Consider the following 13,249-nt stretch of genomic DNA (forward strand, 5'->3'; position numbering starts at 1 on the left):
GCTCGGCGAAGAGAAGAGGTGGGTAGTTTATACAGTAATCTCCAGAATGGCTGTTCTAAATAAAGATGCTCTTCAAATTCCATTATATGTCTAATAGTCTATCACTGAGGGAGTACTAGAGATCTGATTTAGGCTGGGAACAATGCGGAAAGAAAAGGAGGGGAGAGTAAGACAAAGCTTTCTTGGGTGACAGGTTTCACTGGTGAGAATTATACTCTCATATTTCATGCTGTTTGAAAAAAAAAAAAAGACTTTCTAAAAAGGCCTGTTCTGTATTACAGGCAACAACAAATTACAACAAATATCATCTCTACAGCAAACCGTATTAAGCAAATCTTCATCTTCATTGGACCTTGGAATGGAATCGATACTGCCTATGCAGCATATTCTTAATCTGCAAAGTGTAATAATTACTCGTGTTATTAATCTCATCTTAATATGAGCATAATGTGATGGGTATTCAGCTTAGCTGAAAACAAGCGAAAATAATATAATCACAACTGCATTTCTCAAAAAAATCTATTCGAAGAGACGAGTAGATTCCAATTTCTGTATAAATTTACAAAGCAACCAACAACCAATATTTTACTCCACTCATCTGACCGGCATATAAATACATAAATGGCGTCTCATGCTTTTTTTTTCTTTCTACAGAACAATATGGATTTTTATTTCCTTGCAAACAATTTTAATAAAAAGGTATTGATGGGCTATTGATTGGTTAGCCCACGGGCATTGCTCATAGCTCATAGACCCAGTGCACTGCGATCATTATGTCCTGAACTCTAGCATTCCTTTTCGCACTGTTGGTCAATACACGCTGCATACGCTTCAGGCCCTTTTACTGCATCACTACACTGTTTTTTCCTTCTTCCCTGCCCAAAAAAATAAATAAATAAATAAAACTTCATCATCAAGAAGTGTAGCAGGCTCGACTGCTCGCTGCTCGGAACACTACCCACTACAGTGCACTGGACGTAGGTCAAGGTCACTAGGTTCGTTAGTGAAGGATGCTTTCTGTTCTGTGTACTGGAATACAGTGTGGTAAAGCTAATCAGAGATTAAAGATATGATCGCAAGTATAAAGTGTGAGTAAAGAATCACTGATATGTCTCTCATAGTGAACACGCGAGGTCATTTATGAGAAATAAGGTTATTCATCTCTTTGTCACTTTGTAAAATCTTTATTCCTGTGAACATATCTTTTAAATGTGAGAGCCACTGGAGTAATGACAATAAAAGGTTGGAGGGAGATCAATGCAGAACGCATTACTCTGCACCACAGAGGCTTAGCTTTAATAATAAAAAAATTGATCCATTAAGTTGAACCTAATTCTTTGACAAAATGACAGAGGCGCTGTGTTTCTACATGTGGTTATGTGAAGAATAGCAATATGTCTCCCTGCCGCTCGTATAAAGACTATATTGAAGATGAAATGGCTTCATTAAATCAATAAACATTTCTTTATCGCTGCTTTACTTCATGCTGTCTCATGGTCGCTATTTTACTCTAAGCAAAGGGGTTACTGCGTGTGGGGTTACATATGAGTGTGTGTGTGTGTGTGTGTGTGTGTGTGTGTGTGTGTGTTAGCAAAAGATAGTATTAGACTGGTTGCTTAAATTAAATGTAATAATAATAATTATAATAATAATAATAATAATAATAATAATAATAATAATTATTATTATTATTATTATTATTATGGTGTTGTTGTTGTAATTAAGTAAAAATGCCATATATAGTACTCATATAGTCTTATTATATATGTCATATGAGACTAGGTTGTGTGTTTTCATGCGTCCATGCACACACTTACACACACACACACACACACACACACACACACACACACACACACACACACACACAACCAGGTGGTGTGCATGCATATACAAACATGCGCACACACGCACACACACACACACACACACACACACAAAGAAAGGTATAAAATCCTAATTAAACAAGAGCTGATACATAACAAGAACTCACTCTTCACAATATAATTAGATCAAGTGCATGTAGAGGCTACTCTGTACAGTCTTTAATCAGCTCTCATTCTCATCTACCGTTAATAAATCAATTAGAATATATACTTAATATAATTAATAAAATCAACACATCTTTGTTGGAATTTTGTATCCAACAGATACAAGTGTGTTTGCAATTACATGTGTGTTTGTGGTATCTGATCTGTGGTGATATAATATGATATAGGATAGGTCAATGTGTTCAAAGATTTATATTAAACAAACCTCATTTTCAACTTAGCTCATGTCACAAATTCTGAACATCATCAACATCTGATGCAGCGTAAGAGTGATGCAGCATTTACAGCCTTTTTTCAATCTAGACTAGTAGCTACAGTACGTACCAGGATGAAGCTTATAGAATGGAATATCATAAGTGTGTTTGCCAGGAATTTATATTAAATTGAAATTTGTCCGTGATGTGGGTTTCCTTTCAGTTTTTCTAACTCCTGAAAAGAGGCAAAAAGGGCAACTCTGATTGGCCCCTACTGTAGGTCTGAATGTGAGTGTGTGTGTGTGTGTGTGTGTGTGTGTGTGCGTGCATGTGATGGATTCATGTTCCATTCAAATTGCATACCAAGTTTCACACCAAGGCTTTGCTTGCACTGCAACCCCTAATCAGGATAAACTGATTACAGAAGATACAGTAAATAAGCAAACAAGTAAATAAATTAATGTGTGTGTATACTGTATATATTCACATATATGTCACATTGTTTTAGCATCATATAATTATGAATATGAATATGAACATTGTATTCCCATATCACCCCAGCCAGACTAAAGATTACATGCACAGTACAACGTGGCAAAAAGAAAGCTTGAAAAAAAGTAATGAGCTAGAGTCCGTGTCACTCTGATGAGCTCCTTTTGGAGTGTTTGTTGCATCTCCACACAAGAGAGGCACACAACCCTTCTTCAGATAAGCAAAAGGAGTCGAAACACAATCTGATTTACTGGCCAAGTGAGATGTGACTTACATACTGTATATACAACATGTACCAATGTTAAGAACAAAAATTAACCAGAGAGTTTTCCGAAGTTAGTTTAAAAAAATATAGACTAAATAGTTGAGGGATTGGGAGCTGAAAGTGGAAAAAAAGGAAAGCTGGCACAAAGCCTTGTACAACCACCAGATGTTTGTGGCAGGCACGACAGTGTTGAGAAACACGAATGCGCGCACACACACACACACACACAGTGCACACACACAACTCAACATTGCGGTATTGATCCTTAAGCCTTTTCCAGACTGACCAAACCTCTGCCCTTTCTGGTGTTTACCCTACAAGGTGTTCTTCCTGCCCACAAAACGTAGGGGGTAAAAAAAAAGAAAGAAAAAAAAAAAGTCAATTATATACAACTTGCATGCTTTCCCCTCAGGGATGGAATCCACACGCTCTAATCCGATCAATTCATGTTAGACAGGAGGCTGGTTCGGTGCTATCTCTGAGGTCCTGTAATCCAGGCTAAGTCTTCACACCACCTGCTTTAGTTAGGAGGAAATGGTATGGTCTGTTGCATGACACCGAAAATGTGTCACGTTTCTCCTGTCACACTCTCTGGGACTGTATGTGTGCTAATGCGGAAACTGCTGAAAGTAACAGGATGAAATGCAGTTACTTGTTTCCTATGACACACGGTCCTGTAAAGCTGCTGTGTGACAATGTCTATTGTTTAAAGTGGTATATAAATACATTTGAAGTGAAACCTGCTGGGAGGGATTTCTTGGAAGCATCGGACAATTCACCCCCAGCCTAAATCCATTTGCAGTAATCATTTTACCTAGATCTGGATTGAGGCGCATCCAGAGCCTCTTATGGAAACTCTAGCCATGAGGTGAGAATACACCAATCCATTGCGCACACACACACAAAGATTCCCAATGCCAATCCCTGTTACCTATTGGTCATACTTTGAAAACTTAGAGAGAAACCCATGGATACCAGGTCGAGGAATAGAGCAGACAGTAAGCTGAGAGCAGAACATGTGAGGTAGCAATAATAACTGCAGTTTTGCCATAATAATAATAATAATAATAATTATTATTATTATTATTATTATTATTATTGTTGTTGTTGTTGTTGTTATTATTGTTGTACATACAATGCACAAATCTACAACAAATGCAGTCCTCAAAAGGAGCAGAACAAACTTCCATAATGTTGAAAAAGAAGCACTTAAAGAAGTCCTCCTTTATCTCATACACATACATCATCATTATCATTATTCATCAAAGGATCAGTCTTACAAACAAAGCAACCGGAAAACAAACTAGTAATTTAACTGACCGAAAGCGACACAGAAGCTGTTCTCAACTTATCAGTGGACGTCCGACTGACCCAGGTCATCTGCTGGACTTTAAAATGTCTACCCTTTACCACACGTATCAACACAATGAACAATATAAGTTAGCGAACTAGGAAAATTGTTACACAGAAGTTACCCTTGAGAAGGACAAAAAAAAATTATAAGAAGCACATGATTTTATACTTGTTCAGGATTCAATGTCAAATATGAAATATTCTCTTTCCTTTTTTCTTTTTCTTTCTTAATTTTACTGCAAAAGATTAGGGCATTCATAATTATATCAGAGTCACATAATACAGTCATACAAATGGAGAATTTGAGCCACAATCGTCTGGCCAGTGGAGTCCCAGCACGTGCTGTCAATGATGGGGAACGAAGAGAATGGCCTGGGACACATTAACTTCCTCGGACATATTGTGCTTCACATGTACACTGCCAATGGCTTCATAAAAAGGGCCTGATCCAGGACAGCAGCCAAATTTCTGACACGCATGGCATCCCTGGTCAGCCCTGAACTAGGCTTGATATATTTAATTACACCAGGCGTTCAAACCACATGAAGCAAAAAGGTGGAATAATGCAGATTTCAGAGTGTGCGAGGCATAGCGCACTGTACGAGAAGGCACACACAGCCAATGACAGTGTTGTGTAATATATAGAGATATAACAGAATTTCAACATTATATAATACAGAACTTTAAACATAATAATAGCGCTGCATCTTTCTCTTGAGTGGGGGAAACAGGGGAACCACTGATCTGTTTATAAAACCCAGTAATAATCAGTAATAACAAAAAAGAGTTCCATCAATAAAAAAACTTAAATATACATTTGCAAATTATTATTATTTTTTTTATTATTATTATTATTATTATTATTATTAGGAAATAGGCTAGACTAAACTAGCTTTATATGTTTAGTCCACTCTGACATGAACAATGGTCCCCTATTCTTATTCACATGCACGCATGGAGAGAAGAGAAGGAGAGAGAGAAAAAGAGAGGAACGATAAACCAGGCACCCTTGCTCTTGTCTCGCTTCAAAAGGAATCTCTTAGAGAGAGAGAGAGAGGGAGAGAGAGAGAGAGAGGAGGAGGAAAAAAAGCAGGGAGCAAGACCCACACGATGTAGTTCCAGCCAATTGCATTCCAGAGAAGTGACCATGGCTGGCGATAAACAAGACACAATAGATCACTCTGCTCAAACGCTATAAAAGAACGCTTAGACGTCAGGACAGAGGAAGAGCACGGAGAACAGGAATAGTGCATGCGATTAAAAAAAAGCAGAACTGCATAAACCTTTAACTCCACAATGCCATTAGACTTACAGAGTGCACGGCTGGAACAATCTGCATGCCAGGCTGAAAAAAAAAGCATTGCTTTGAGATCCAGGCTTACCCTCACAAAACCAGAGCCCAAGTCGCCTTAAATTGTTCCTCGCTGTAGCAAACAAAAAAGGCATTTACCACTCACCCGTCACGCAGGGACCGAAAGCTCTCAACCATTCTGGCACTACATCAGCACAAGCCCACATATCCCTCCACTGATATGTAAACAGCCCACTAAGATTTCTTTGTTTGGATTTGGAAGCCGGGTAGGTTTGCCTTTGCTGCAGCTGCTTTTACAGCTTTGAAGCAGGTGGATGACAAAACATCAATCTCTCCAGGCACAATGTGTAGCACGCACGGCTGACACACTCCTCGCAAGCAATAGCCTATATAACGACACACTCTTCACTGCTTGTTTTTTAAGGCTAATTATACATGGTATAGCTTCAATACTGTCATGAGATTTAAATGCATTGCTGCAAAGTTAATTAACTGCAAATAAAGGACAAATGAGTTTGAGGTTCCTAGCAAGTAAAAAACAAAAATAGAATGGAAATCAGAAATTGAAGCAGAGCACATTGTATGTTATAATGATGTATGCGGTAATGTCCACAGTGATCATGTAGTCTGTTCTGAGCAGCTGGTGAACTGTCATAAACCACTATAATTTAAAATGATTTGTTAAAAAAATGAAAAAGAAAATGAAAAACTAAAAAACTACTTACACATACACAATAAATTGTTATTTATGAAAAAAAAAAACTATTAAAGGCATTTTAATTAAATTGCATGTTCTTATGCTTATCTGTGTGGTCTGATCTGTGTATCAGGTATACTGTTATAGGTATTTGAATCAATATACTTAAACTATACAGGTAATACACGGACACATCAAATTTAACTGCTTAAAACATACAGCCATTTTTCCATATAATAACAATGTAAATATGTTGTCTAAATCATAGAAGAAGAAGAAGAAGAAAAAGAAGACAGATATTAGATCCTATATATAGTCTGCTCTGGTTATGTGCTTGGAGCTGCCTATGTCTTTAAAAATATTGCTAATTATTTTAATGATCTGAATCAGAATTTAAGTGTATCGGTCTGACCAAGTAGTAAAAAAAAAAAATCAGCAAAATTATTTCAATTATTGCAAGTTAACATATGAGGGGCGTTCAAGTCAAACCAGGATTTATGATGACATATCTACTCATGATGAAGCTGTAAAACTGATTGGCATTTACAGAAGACTTCGAGCACTGTACAGTGTTGAGACTCTAAGCCGCAGTAAAACATTTAAAAACTGCAAAAGGTTTAAAGAAGTTTGCACGTCAGTGAATGACGATTCCACCTTTGTGGGAACTGTACGCACAATCATTCACAAACACCATTTGCAATAAGAATTCGGCTGGGAGTTATTGCCACATCCTCCATACAGTCCTGAACTTGCTCCAAGCTATTTTCACCTGAGTTCCAGGGAGGCCAGTGTTTCAGACTGGCCTCCCTGGAAGGGAGTCTGATCATGGCCCCATTCTACCTTGATAGTATCTAAGCACCAGTAAAACACTGGAATAGGTGCATTAATGTAGCAGGGGATTATATTAAGAAATAAAGATAGATTTTTACTCTCATAACTATGTTCTGTTATTCTGCACAATCAAAAGTCCTGATTTGACTTGAACGTCCCTCAAACTTAAAGATCCCAGTTAAAAAATAAATGAACATACACTACTAATCTACCCATACACACACATGAACATCATGTTATTTAAGAAACCTTGCTGCACAAAAACGAGTCATGATGATGTTCAAATTTAATAATAATAATAACAATAATAATCATTTAAAGTAGTAAAAAGTCATCATGCCTGCAGCACTGCTCAGCATATTTTTTTTTAGAATACTACAAACGCAGATCTTTGAAGATATCGTTTCTTTTTCTTTTGCCTGACAGTGTGATAGTTTTACTGAGCCGCTTTTCACATAAAGTTTTGAAGGTGGGTCGTGATGACGTCATGCCCATTCGATTCCGTTGTGCGGGAAAACTACAGCTGCGGGAAGTTTCGGTTTAACGGACACCAGAGAAATAAACTTTAAACCTGTAGATTATAAGAGCAGAACTGTGTTTATAAGTGTTTCGGTCTGTATTTCTGGCTCTGAGCTGTACATATATGATTGTATGTGCGTATAAAGTGGAAACGACTGCATTAGCTAGCAGGCTAGGTTAGCGGTTAGCTTGCTAGCTTTCTCCCAGCAGCCTGTCACTGAATGAGGACTGATTCTCCTGTGCGGGTTCTTACACCATGACTGAACGCTTAATTAAAGAGTGTCCTTTATTAGTGGCGCTGAATAAAGAGAAGACTGTTTACGATGGCTTTATCTCTGTACAAGTAAGTACAAAAAAAATCCAAATAAACCCGACACGTTCATTTGTGTACTGTAGATCTATTAAGCGCATGTGTTCAGTGCTGTATAACTGTTTTGGCAGGAGAGAGACTTCAGGTTAAGAATAACGCTGCCACCAGACCATCAGCTGAAACAGGCAAAGTATACACAAAAATTACCTTGCCTGTAATTAATGTATATTTTAAAATCCCTGAAATACAAAAGTAATTTTGTCAAGAGTGTCAAGAAAACAAATATTAAAAAAGCACAATTTTGAAAGTCTTTATTTATCTCCATATGTATTTATAAGTTATAGGATGAATGAAAAAAAGAGGAATTATTGCTTGCTGTGTCCCCCCCATCCCACATTGTTTTCGAGTACGCTTGACCCCAAAGTTTGATTATTTTGATCAATCATTCCGCGCTCAGGAAAGCTTCCCACAAAAGCGAGCACAGTACGATTGTTCAGTGCGGATCGAATACTGCAGGTTCATACTGTGAATGCAGTGGGGTGGGTGGGGGAGACAGATGATAGGAAATAGTTCCAGCACACACGAGCTGCTTGGATGTATATTATTTTGGATACGGACTATAGGAAGTGTTACCAATGAGCACAACGAAAATGCTGCTTTATGGGCATAGAGGCATAAAATTGTTTACATCATATTACAAAACCTTACACCCATTCTCTAATAGATTTGTTTGTCCAGTTCTGTTTGTGTCACCTTGAGGAACATACAGTCTACAGTATGTCCAAAAACAGGTGGACACCTGACCATCAATGTCATATTGTGTGTGTTCCGCAAACCCTTACCACAAACTTTGAAGCCCACCTTTCTATACACTGCCTGGACAAAACTAACTTGCCATTTTAAAAGCGTCAAATTATTGTATAACATCAAGCAAAGAAGATGGAGTTTTAACGTTATTGGAAATGGGTTAAGGAAGCTTCAGCACATTATCACAACTGGAAAGGATTGTGGCATCCTTGTGCAAGAAATGTAGTCAGAAAATAAAGCATGAATGGAGATCACTTAAACACTTGGTGAAGTTGCATATTATAAAATCAACAATAAAAACCATATCTATATTTAATAGTGAAAGTAAGACCAGACAGGCCGTCCAAGTATTTTTGCTGACCCTTTTTAAAAATCTATCCATCTGGCAACCGCGGGAAAACGCTTATACGAACGTCCTGCTGGTGTATGTCAATGGGGAGGTTTCAGAAATCACACTGTATTTGTGTTTACACACTTTTAAAATTTGTTAATTTTTACTGCTACTGAAATGATTTTGGTGCAAAAATGCAGAACTTAGCTGGTTATTGTTATCATTATCATTCTTCTTTTTCTTCTTCTTCTTCTTCTTCTTCTTCTTCTTCTTCTTCTTCTTATTGTTATTTGGCCACAGAAACAACCAAAAACAACCATAATAACATGTGAATTCATGGGGTATTTCTTTGCCTGTGGCCCATTTTTTTTTTATTAAGTCATGTGTGTAATTGGTTAAAATGAAATAAAATTCAGTTCATCATAATGCTTAGGTTGTGCTAAAAAAATGGATATGTCACTCTATACTGGACAATTCTGACCCCTACATAGTAATTTGTTGTTTGTTGTATACAGTAGACCACTTTCTTTTGCTGGCAGGTAATGCTGTCTGTTCTGAGGGCTACAACCATATATTATATTATACAGTGGAACCTCGGATTACGAGTAACGTGGTTTACGAGTGTTTCGCAAGACGAGCAACGATTTTTGAAAAATTTTGACTTGAAAAACGAGCATTGTCTTAGTTTACGAGCACCGAGTATCATGTTTCACGCATGCGCTTCTTGTTCTGACACCGAGCGCCACGTCATCACAAGTGAGCCAACGTTTTTTCTCTCTCTTTCAGCGAAATTGTAGGTAATCGTCTCCCCTGCTGGGTGAATACACATACACACATACACGCTGTGTGTGTGTGTGTATGTGAGAGTTTATGTGTTTGTTTGGCAACCTGAGAGAAGGGGGCTGTAAACGCAAGCGAGCCCCCTTCACCCCCCCTCCTCTCAGGTTGCCAAACAAACACACAAACTCTTCTCTGTCGCGATTGTTTTCAAAGGTGAGGAGCTGTTTAACTTGTTTTTTGTTGTTGTTGTACTTTACAGCAGTGATCCTGTTAGTATGCGCTCACGCGAGTGTGACTAGGGATGTTCCTTGTTAATTTTTAAACGGTTTTAAAAACGGTCTATCCGTTATATATGTGTAACATATGTGTGTGTGTGTGTGTGTGCACGCACATTTTACACACACACCCTCCTGCACAAACAGAAACACTTATCTGTCGGGATTTATTAAAAAAAAAAATTAAGGTAAAGTACAGGTTAATTTGTTTTATTTTTACTTTATATTTTGTATTAATTATTTTATGTATTTATTTTATGTATTATTTAAGTTTCCATTATTTCCTATGAAAAAATTAAATTTGGTTTACGAGTGTTTTGGAATATGAGCCCGCTTCCGGAACGACTTATGCTCGTAATCCGAGGTTCCATTGTATTATATTATATCTGTATAAGTATATTTCAGACTTGTGCGAAAAACTGCATATACAGTGCATCTGGAAAGTATTCACAGCGCATCACGTTTTCCACATTTTGTTATGTCACAGCCTTATTCCAAAATGGATTAAATTCCAATAAAAAAAATCCTTAGAATTCTACACACAACACAAATATGTGACAACCTAAAAAAAGGTTACTAAATAATTTATTAAAAATAAAAAAAAATAAGAAAGCATGTACATATGTACATAAGTGTTCACAGCCTTTGCCATGAAGCTCAAAATTATGCTCAGGTGCATCCTGTTTCCCTGATCATCCTTAAGATGTTTCTGCAGCTTAATTGGAGTCCACCTGTGGTAAATTCAGTTTATTGGACATGATTTGGAAAGGCACACACCTGTCTATATAAGGTCCCATAGTTGACAGTTCATGTCAGCGCACAAACCAAGCATGAAGTCAAAGCAATTGTCTGTAAACCTCTGAGACAGGATTGTCTCAAGGCACAAATCTGGGGAAGGTTACAAAAAATTTTCTGCTGCTTTAAAGGTCCAAATGAGCACAGTCGCTTCCATCATCCATAAGTGGAAGAAGTTCAAAACCACAAGGACTCTTCCTAGAGCTGGCCGGCCATCTAAACTGAGCAATCAGGGAGGTGTTCAAGGAGGACAACCATCTCTGCAGCAATCCACCAATCAGGCCTATATGGTAGAGTGGCCAGACAGAAGCCACTCCTTAGTAAAAGGCACATGGCAGCCCATCTGAAGTTTGCCAAAAGGCACCTGAAGGACTCTCAGACCATGAGAAACAAAATTCTCTGGTCTGATGAAACAAAGATTGAACTCGTTGGTGTGAATGGCAGGCGTCTCGTTTGGAGGGAACCAGGCACCGCTCATCACCAGGCCAATACCATCCCTACAGTAAAGCATGGTGGTGGCAGCATCATGCTGTGGGGATGTTTTTAAGCAGCAGGAACTGGGAGACTAGTCAGGATGAAGAGAACGATGACTGCAGCAATGTACAGAGAGATCCTGGATGAAAACCTGCTCCAGAGCGCTCTTGACCTCAGACTGGGGTGACGGTTTATCTTTCAGGAGGTGAATGACCCTAAGCACACAGCCAAGATATCAAAGCAGTGGCTTCAGGACAACACTGTGAATGTCCTTGAGTGGCCCAGCCAGAGTCCAGACTTGAATCCGATTTAACATCTCTGGAGGGATCTTAAAATGGCTGTGCACGACGCTTCCTATCCAACCTGATGGAGCTTAAGAGGTGCTGCAAAGAAGAATGGGCGAAACTGGCCAAGGATAGGTGTGCCAATCTTGTGGCATCATATTCAAAAAGACTTAAGGCTGTAATTGCTGCCAAAGGTTTTTTTTATTTTTAATGAATTTGCAAAAACCTCAAGTAAACTTTTTTTTACGTTGTGATTATGGGGTGTTGTGTGTAGAATTCTGAAAATTTTTTTTATTTAATCTATTTTGGAATAAGGCAGTAACATAACAAAATGTGAAAAAGGTGATGCGCTGTGAATACTTTCTGGATGCACTGTACAAACGATGTGATGAGAACTCGCAGGATTGGGATTAAACAGCTGTGTGGCTACAGGAAAACCACTTGTTGGTGAGACGCTTCAAAAGACTGGACTTTGGAGCAGTGGAAAAAGATCATGTGGTATAATAAATCTAGATTGACCTTTTTCCAGGACGATGGGTGCATCAGGGTAAAAAGGGAAGAACATGAAGCAATGCAGAGTGGCCACTGTATAAGCCTCTGAAGGCAATGTTATGATCTGGGTTTGCTTCAGTTGGTCAGGTCATAACTCAGCAACGTGATTTGGCAATAAAATGAAGTCAGCCGATGATATAAATGTGTAGAATGAACAGATTATCACATCAATCGAGTTTTTTTTATGATTGAATGAAATTAGCCTTTTTTAATTTAATTTTTTATTTTGGCCAGGCAGTGTAGAATGTCTTTTTATGCTGTAACCCTTTAGTTTTCTGCTGAACTAAGTTGCACAACCATGCTCCAGCATACCAATGCACATGTGCACAACACAAGGTCCATGAAGAAGACGTAGTGTGGCACGATTAGAGTAAAAGAACCTATATGTCCTTGCCCTGACCTAAACACCACTCAACACATGGGATGAATTGACATGCAGGCTGCAATTCAGGCCTCCTCATCTAATGCTTTTGTGGAGAATTAAGTGAAACACTAATGCTTGTCTACAAAGCCAAAAATGACTTGGTCCTTACCTCAAAGTACTTATCACACCCCTCACTGTACCAGTCCTCCAGCACCGCTTGACTGGTCCCACCATCTCTCAAGGATTGTGGAACACAAGCATCGAGACTGTTTTCTGTTTTTTTGCCTCTTAAGGGGTGGGATGAACTTCCCTTCTCTAGATGTCCACACATCTTAGTCACTGACAATCCTTAATGATTTAGTAATGTCTAAAGACCTATCTGTTTCTGAGGTATTTTGTTAAGACCCAACACCCCCCCCCCCCCCTAAAAAAAAAAAAAGTATTTTCCAACAGTGTATGACTGGTGGTATGTCCAGTTGGTAACGAGTGTAACTTTAAACTGCAAAGAATTTATATAAGTTCTCTGGTAAAGGTTGTCTACCAAATGCCATGCATTTATAAGC

General features: G+C 38.3%; 1 protein-coding gene across 1 annotated transcript in view; it reads left to right on the top strand.

Annotated features, from left to right (window-relative positions):
- Positions 1–7,711: 7,711 nt before the first annotated feature.
- fancl (FA complementation group L) overlaps positions 7,712–13,249 on the top strand; it is a 29,586-nt gene continuing 24,048 nt past the window's right edge. The window contains exons 1-2 of the mRNA XM_053501616.1: positions 7,712–8,057; positions 8,156–8,214. Coding sequence (XP_053357591.1) covers positions 7,971–8,057; positions 8,156–8,214 — 146 coding nt within the window. The 5' untranslated portion in view covers positions 7,712–7,970. The remainder of the gene's footprint in view (positions 8,058–8,155; positions 8,215–13,249) is intronic.

Source organism: Clarias gariepinus, chromosome 8 (assembly GCF_024256425.1).
Source record: "Clarias gariepinus isolate MV-2021 ecotype Netherlands chromosome 8, CGAR_prim_01v2, whole genome shotgun sequence".
Taxonomy (NCBI): domain Eukaryota; kingdom Metazoa; phylum Chordata; class Actinopteri; order Siluriformes; family Clariidae; genus Clarias; species Clarias gariepinus.